An 8,431-nucleotide genomic window follows, 5' to 3' on the forward strand; every position below is an offset into this window, starting at 1 on the left:
GATTGGCCATTTCTGTGGCTCACAGACACTCCAGGGCTGGACTAGTTCATGCTGAAAATGGGCAGCGATCTCAAACCTCGCACTGCAGGGCCTGAGCTGATCTCTGACAATCACAGGGCAGATTTTGTCCCACAGCTGCTCCTGGGGGCTCTGCTCCTTGCTTTGCCCTGGCTGGCGCCAGTCACCGGCGCAGACGGGAGCCCGGGCTAAGTGGACATGGGGGTCTGATCCAGTGCAGCAATCCTTGTGTTACTCAATAATAATCCCCTTTGTACCTGTCCCCTGCCCCATGTGTCCCCCTGTGGGGCTGCCCCATCCCCAACTCCCTCCAGGAAACAGATTTTAGTTCCCTTTTCCTGCTGGTTAGATAACAAGACGGATCCTAGAGCCATGGCTTTGGGGTTGTGACAAGATGGCCGATGTTTGTCTGAAAAAAGAAAAAAGGAGGACTTATGGCACCTTAGAGACTAACAAATTTATTTGAGCATAAGCTTTTGTGAGCTGGATGAAGTGAGCTGTAGCTCAGGAAAGCTTATGCTAAAATAAATTTTTTAGTCTTTAAGGTGCCACAAGTCCTCCTTTTCTTTTTGCAAATACAGACTAACAAGGCTGCTACTCTGAAAGTTCATCTGGTGGGTCCTGCTTTTTTCTTGGCAGGGAGCTAAGATACCACCCCTTGCCCCTGTTCTTGGGGCATCAATGGCCCTGCTGGTGCCCCAGGAAGGTGGTAAAGGAGGGAAGGGGTCTAGGTTTGCTCCTCACTCTGAGCCCCAGCTCCTCTCAACCCCTGCAGGTTCTTACCCTCTTCCCCCTTGGGTAGGATACCTGCTGCCTTAGACACTAGACAGGGTCCCCCTTACTTCAGTTCTCTGGTTTTCCAAGTCTCACAGCACCCCTCCAAGTTCCAGTCCAAACTGCTGCGCTAGCTCACTCTCTCTCTCTGTCTGAAGCAGGGGGGGTTATTAGGTTCCTAACAGGGCCTTAATTGACGGCAGATGCTCCAATTAACCTGCAGCCACCTTCCCTAGTCTACAGGGAACCACTCCTTAATTAGCCTTGAGCTTATATCTTTCCCCTCTAGCACTCCCCCACTGCTCCCTGGCCCTCCTGTATCCCAGGGTGCACAATGACCCAGTGCTGGTGTAGGACCCGCACAAACACAACGCCGGGCGCTCCCCGAGCCTGGCTGTAGCAGCAGAGACACAAGCCCGTCCTCCCAGCACCGGGCTGCGACTAGAGACTGTTCTACCAACACTGCTCCCCTCTGCACCCCAAATCCACCCCTGCTGCGCCCCCCTCGGTCAGCGCTCCCCGCCACCAGCAAGCTCACCGTGGGCTGGCCTCTCACAGCCTGGGCCTGAAGCGTCTTTAGGGGGCAACTCCCCCCGGAAACCCCACTGCATAGAGAACTGGGGTAAAGGATCTGCTCCCAGCCCCTTGCCCAGGGCTGAGCAGCCCCAGATATAAGGCGTACAAAGGTGACCCAGGGCTGGGGGAACAGAGCTGGGCCCTGTCTATCGCAGCCCAGGGGTTGGCAGGTGTTGGGAGGGGGGTGATAAGAGGCTGGTTTGTAAAAGGTCCCCGGGGAGTTGCAGGGAGTGGGCCACGGGGTGAACTGGGGTACAAATCTCTAATGCGGGTGTAAATCAGGATAGCTCTTCCTGGCTCCGCACTGATCTACGTCCTCCGGGCTCCGGCGCCGTGTATCTGCCCAAGGAGTCTCACAGGCCCCCTGCGCTCGGAGAGGTTTATTGGGTATAAAAGAGGGGCCGGCCTGGAACTCATTCGTCGTAGAACTTGGGGATCTCGTCCCCCAGGAACACCTGCTCCACGGAGCCCGACTTGGTGATGGTGACGAGATAAATAACCCCCCCGCTGGAGCCGTCCCGGCTCATGGCCAGGGCAATGGCTGGGGGAGAGAAACGAGGGGTTAGTGAATCGGTGCCACTAGTGGGGAAAGGCCCCGTGTCCCGCTCCCTGCCCCCTGAGCCAGCTGGTCCCTGCCCTGCGGCCGGATTGGGGCCACCGCGCCCTGGAGCTGCCTAACCCCACCCAGGAGTAGTTACCGTTCTTGGTGAACTGGCGACACTCCTCTGGAGTCATCCCGGGCTTATAGGCTGCATCCACGTAACCATAAATGTAGGTGCTGCCGGATCCGCCGATGGCAAAGGGGTGGCGGGTGAGCATCCCCCCCAGCGTCCCGTACACCTGCGGGAGCGAACACACGCCGAGTGAGAGCCCAGGCCCGGCGCGGGCGGGGGGCAGGGGGTTGTGGCCTCATGGACAGGTGGTGACTAACGCTGCCATTCAAAGCACTGACTGCGGTAAAGACCGGCCGTTCCCTCGACCCCCTGCCGGGTCTCAGGGTGGGTGTCTCTCCTCCCCACCCTGCCTGGCACGGACCCACAGCTAGGCCTTGGAAGCCTCCTCAGCCCGGGGCCACGTAAGCATCGATGGGGCAGGAGGTTCTGGGTTCAGATCCCCTCGGGGTGCTGGCCTGGCTCCCGACGGCTGGTGCTTGGCCCAGCGATGGCCACGGGAGGGAACAAGGACACGTTAATGGGGTGTTTTTACCAAGCCTGGCCGGGACGAGGGGCCACAGAGCCCTGCGGGGAAGCGACCGGGATGTACCCGGGGGCAGGTTTCCTTGCCCGGCTGGCGAGATGCAGGAGCTCAGCCCCGCTGGGGGCGGTTAATGCTTCGCCCCCTTTCCATCTCCCCGAGGGGTCAGGGCCCCTTGCACCCTGGGCATAGTTTGTTCTGGAGCATTAACCGGTTTGGCTGGGATGCTGCAGGGAGACGGGGATGGGCCAAGAGGAGGGGAGATGGTGACGGTCCAGAGTTCCCCCCCCCGGGCTGTCAGCCGCCCCTCACCTGCCCCCCTTTCTTCCGGTCCCATCCCGCCACCATGAGATGCGCCGACAGCTCCTCCTTGTACTTGTAGCTGACGCCTTTCACCAGGCTGGCGGCCGCCAGGACCAGCGGGGCCTCGTCCATGTCCAGGCTGGGGAGAGGAACGGGGGTCAGTGATAACAGGAGGAGCCGTCCCTCACAAGGGGCCATGCGAGCTCCAGCCGCCCCCCGGCACCCCCAGGGGACCCCCCCGGCCTCCCCGCCCTACCTGTGCAGCTCCAGCTGGTAATGCACCATGTCCGCGATGGCTTGAGCGTCGGCGGCGGAGCCAGAGAGAGCGCAATAAATCCGCTCGTGCAGCGGGGCCAGCTTATCGAAGACCCGGTTCACCACGGCCTCCCTGGGGGGCGAGAATCCGGAGCCCAGTGTGAAATCCAGAGCCCCGAGCGCAGAACCGGAGTCAGACCCGGGCGCCCAGACTCAGAATCCAGGACCTGCCCCGTTCCCAGACCCCCTGTGCTGGGGTGGGACACGCGCCCACCCCCTGCTCTAGTGTAAGGCGGGGAAAGGGTTAACGGCCTGCAAACCCCAATTCCAGCAATCCTGCTCCCCCTGCCCAGCGGAGAGAGGCTGCGTCTGGGCTCTGAGCAGGGGCAGGCCTGGCTGTGGGGTCTTCACTGGAGAAGCGGGGCTGGAAGCTGGGGTGTCGTGTGGACGCCCTGGGAGGCTGCTCCTGGCTGCTGCAGAGAGCCTGGGAGTGGGGTCTGTGCAGGGAGACGGTTCCCAGGGACGGGGGCTCTAGTCCGGCTGGAGATCTCTGCTGGGCCCCGGGGGAGGCCGAGGCACTGAGGACAGGAGCCAGGTGGAGCGGGGTGGGGCTGGGACGTGTGCCAGGGTCTGAAGCACAAACTCCAGGTGGGAAGCAGGACCCCCAGGGAGCAGCGACCGGGCAGCCAGGGGACAGGGAGAAGCTCAGACAGCCCCTCGTAGTGGGGCACGGTCCATCCAGTGTCCCTACGCGGGGGAGCGAGAGAGATTCCCTCTATTCACCGGGGACCGGAACAGGCGTCTCCCCAAAAAGCGATGAGGATCCGTGCGTGATCTGGGGCGAGCCGGCCCCACTGCAGAGTCCTGCCCCAGCAAAGGAGGGCACACAGGGCTCAAACCCCAAACACCATGTGTAACCCCGGCCCGGAGGGGGGTGACAGACACCTGAGGAACAGCCCTGCACCCCCGCCCTTGACCAGGGATATCGAGCGGGGTGAGCAGTGATAAGTCACCCCGACGCCCGTCTGCACTGGGGGCCTGTCAGCTGGGTGAGGCCCCGGCACTTACCCCGCAGAGACTCTGGAGTCAGAGCCCACTACGACCCCGCCGTCAAACTCCACCGCCATGATGGTCGTCTGGGGAAAGGGGGGAGACAGGGGTTCAGTGCAGGGATCCTCAGAGCCCGGGGCAGACTGAGGGTCACCCCACGCCCTGCAGGGAGCCGGCACAGGGCTCCTGGGGGGACCAGGGCTCCCCCCAAACCATGGGCTCATGGGGCTGCAGGCAGAGAGCGTAACTGGCCCTCACACTGCGACTCTACTTGCGGGGGAAGGGGAGCCAGGACTCCTGGGTTCTATCCCAGCTCTGGGAGGGGAGTGGGGTTTAATGGGTTAGAGCAGGGGGGACTGGGAGCCAGGACTCCTGGGTTCTATCCCAGCTCTGGGAGGGGAGTGGGGTTTAATGGGTTAGAGCAGGGGGGACTGGGAGCCAGGACTCCTGGGTTCTATCCCAGCTCTGGAAGGGGAGTGGGGTTTAATGGGTTAGAGCAGGGAGGACTGGGAGCCAGGACTCCTGGGTTCTATCCCAGCTCTGGGAGGGGAGTGGGGTTTAATGGGTTAGAGCAGTGGGCACTGGGAGCCAGGACTCCTGAGTTCTCTCCCATCTCCGTGTGGGAGCGAAACCGGGGCCCTAGACGGGAAAGCCCTTTATCGTGTTCTCTGGCCCAGCCGGTCCCGTCCAGCCCACGGCTCAGTGGGATCAGGCGGGGGTGGCTCTGGGATTTGATCACACATGGCAAAGGGCCGGTTGCGACGTGTGACAACGGCCTGGCCTGGCAGCTGGGTACAGAGTCCTGGGCTGGCAGCGCCGGGGGGGTGGGGGTGGCTCCTGCACCTGCTGCCTGGAACGCGCAGGTACCGCGGGCGGCGGCTGCATTACCAATACAGGGTTTACACCAGGGAGCGCCCAGCTAGGGCACCAGGTTCGGGGTGATGGAGGGGGGCAGACGGCGCCTCCCAACCAGAGTCCCCAATTCCCAGGCCTGGTCTGACCCTGACCACCTGCTCCACTGGGGAGCAATAGGAAAATAGTCATGTTGGGGGTTGGGGGTGGAGACACTATGACTGTGTGGGCCAGTGGTTAGGGCCCCCACCTGGGAGGGGGAGCCCCTGGGGCCAGTTCCCCATTCGCTATTTAGCCAGAGGGCAATAGCTGCAACAGAGAGAGGGAGGGAGGGAGCCCCCCAACCCCAGAGCAGCCTGTACCCCAGTGGTTAGATCAGAAGGTCTCAAACTGGGGGTCGGCACCTCTCAGGGGGTCGCAAGGTTATTACATGGGGGGTCGCGAGCTGTCAGCCTGCACCCCAAACCCCGCTTTGCCTCCAGCATTTATAACGGTGTTAAATATTTTAAAATGTGTTTTTAATTTATAAGGGGGGGGTCGCATTCAGAGGTTTGACGTGTGAAAGGGGCCACCCGTACAGAACTGGGTTACAGCTCTCCACGGGGGAGACCCCTGTTCAAATCCCTTCTCCCCCCCTAGAACCTGTTTCCCCCACATCTCCGGTGTCTGCACAAACTGCTGGGCTAGAAGCTTTGGGGGGGGCTCCCCATGCCCCTGCTCCGGCTGGATTTGGAAAGGGACCCGATCCAATAAGCAGCCTCAGTGCAGGCCCCCTGGCTCGGGCCCCGCACCTCAGTTAGGCAGCTGAGTGCTGCCCCTCCCGGGTTCGCGGTCAGGTGGGAACCAGGTGTCCGGGGTGGGGAGGGTGCAGGGCGCAGGCCCAGAGGCAGGGACACCCGCGCCGCGGGGACTGTTACTCTGCGGAACGCGGGGCCCTAGGGAGTTTAGGCTTCGACAGGGCGAGGCGGGAGGTCGGTGGATTGCGGAGCTGGGTGCCCAGGTCGGAGAGTTGGGCAGCCAAGTGCTTTCCCGGATCTCCCCGGGAGTCTCACTCCCCAGTAGATTTTCTAGCCCTTTAATCCATCTCGTGGCTCTTCTCTGAGCCCTCCTTCAATTTATCCCCAGCCGGTGGGCCCCAGACCCAGGATCCCAGCCGTGGTCGCACCAGGGCCAAATCCCGGGAGGAAAATCCCCTCCCTGCGCCAGGTCGAGATTCTCCTCTTGATTTGTCCCACTGGCCCCTCTGTCCACAGCGTGACACTGGGAGCTGCTGGTCAGCTCATTATCCACCACCACGGCCCCACGGCCAAAACACCTTCATTTGTTAATCCTCATCTGACCCACCTCTCTGTGTGAGGGTATTTTACACGGGGAACTGAAACACAGCCAGGGAGAGAACCCAGGAGTCCTGGGTCCCAGACCCCCTGCTCTAACCCACCAGCCCCCCTCCCCTCCCAGAGCTGGCACCACCAGACTGCGTGCGGCTCTTGGCTTTCATTGAAAGACCAAGTAAGTTTCTCGCCCTCGTGGCTGGAGAACATGTGGCAAGTGCGAGCGGGAGCCGGGGGCCCGGAGGACACACGGGCTCTCTGTCCGTTAGTGATCTCAGGGTCTGTGAACGTGTCGGGTGAGCAGTTCTGTACACTGGGATGGGGACATTTGGGGGTTTCAAGGAGGCACGTCTGGGAGTACAGCAGGGGCATATGGGGGTGCAGCAGGGAGACATGGTGGGTTGCAGGGGCACATGGGAGCCAGGACTCCTGGGTTCTATTTCTGATCTCTGGGGAGGGAGGAGGGTCTGCAGTAGGGGCATATGGGGTGGAAGGAGGGGAAGTGGGACACTGGAGGGAGGGACCTGTAGGGGAGCAGCAGGGAGGGGGTGATGGGGCGCAGGAGGGGGTGATGGGGTTAGGCGGCAGAGATAGAATGGGGGGTGGAGGGGTCAGCAGGGGGGACACATGGAGGCAGCAGGGGGAGATGGGGCCGGCAGAGACAGGACGGGGTGGGGATGGAGGGGGCACACGGGGGCAACGGGGGAGATGGGGCTGGCAGAGAGAGGACAGTGGGGGGATAGAGGGGGCACATGGGGGACGGCAGCGGGGGAGATGGGGTTAGCCGACAGAGACGGGACAGCAGGGGGTGGGGGTGGAGGGGGCACATGGGGGGCAGCAGGCGGGTCCCAGTCGACCCCCCCGAGCCCCTTTTAGGGTGTCAATGGGAAAAGTTCGCGCAGCCCGCGGCACATGGAAAGCGAAAGCGGCTCGGAGCCTGGCCGCGGGGGCAGGGAGGAGGCTGAGCCGCCCGGATCCCGCAGCTCCCGGGGCCCCCGAACCGGGCAATGCCCCTGGGGGGCCCGATCCGAGCCGGGCAGCCCCTAGGACAATTAATGGGGCGCCCCCACTTTACCCCCCCGGGATTCCCCCTCCGCCCCCCCGTGGATCCCCCCCGGCCCCACTTACCCCCGTGCGGACCTCCCCTTCCGCCCAGCTGGGCCCCCCGCAGCCCGCCATGGTGCAGCGACCCCGGGAGCGAAGCACCAGCGCCCGGGACAGCTCCGGGACCAGCCGCGCCCGCCCCGCCCTCCCTGCAGCGCCGCCCAGCGCCGCCAGAGAGCGCCCGACACCCAGCGCCGCTGAGAACCTGCCCAGCCCCGCTCTGCCTGGCAACAGGTGATGCCCGGGCCGGGGGGGCGGGGCTGGGAGTCCCCCGTCCTCCCTCCCGGCGTCCCAAGCCGCTTCCCCATCGATCATCCGCGGGGAGAGGGGCGGGGCTGGGTCCGGACACGGGGTGAGGGGCGGGTACGGCCCTGCCTGCCCCGGGCCATACAGGAGCCACCTGGGTGGCTGCATTGGTGGGGGGCTGGGCCAGGGGCCTGGCAGCTGTGGGGACCCCTATAACCGTGCCCACCCCCAGCATCTCACTGGGTACCACAGGGGGGTCCTGTCGCCCGGGGGCGGGAGAGGGTGCAGAGCAAGCCCACCCCACAGCAGTGACTCCTGCGGCACCCGTGCCGTGGGGCTGGCTGGGCTCGGCTCTGGGCCCCGGGACCTGGCCCCTGGCCCCCAGGGTCTCAGCGCCACTCAGGGTCCATCCACACGGGAATAAAATCCCCATGGCACAGCCAGTCAGGTCAGTTGAGTCGGGCTGGTGGGGTGAGGGCTGCCCGGCTACGATCCCACTCGCCTGGAGGCCAGGGCCTGACATCTGAGGGAGGCCCCCAGAGCCCGGGCTCCAGCCCCGGCCCCAACATCCACAGGGGATTTCTTGTCCCACGAGCCTGAGTCAGCCGGCTCGGCTCTGAGACTTGGGGCCATGGGTCTTTAGTGCATGTGGACGTCCCCTTGGTCGCTGAGGTCTGGCCAGGCCGGCCCCCCCTGCCGACAGACAGGCCCAGGCAAGTGTTACACCA

At 63.8% G+C, this 8,431-nt stretch overlaps 1 protein-coding gene across 1 annotated transcript; it reads right to left on the minus strand.

Moving 5' to 3' along the window:
* Positions 1–1,731: 1,731 nt before the first annotated feature.
* PSMB9 (proteasome 20S subunit beta 9) lies at positions 1,732–7,787 on the minus strand. Its single transcript, XM_038370987.2, has 6 exons — positions 7,482–7,787; positions 4,189–4,256; positions 3,122–3,253; positions 2,875–3,004; positions 2,067–2,208; positions 1,732–1,909 (listed from the first exon to the last, which is right to left on the minus strand). The coding sequence occupies exons 1-6, from the start codon at positions 7,770–7,772 to the stop codon at positions 1,782–1,784; spliced, it is 891 nt and encodes a 296-aa protein (XP_038226915.2). The 5' UTR covers positions 7,773–7,787; the 3' UTR covers positions 1,732–1,781.
* Between the last annotated feature and the right edge of the window lie 644 nt (positions 7,788–8,431).

This window comes from Dermochelys coriacea, chromosome 14 (genome assembly GCF_009764565.3).
Source record: "Dermochelys coriacea isolate rDerCor1 chromosome 14, rDerCor1.pri.v4, whole genome shotgun sequence".
NCBI lineage: Eukaryota > Metazoa > Chordata > Testudines > Dermochelyidae > Dermochelys > Dermochelys coriacea.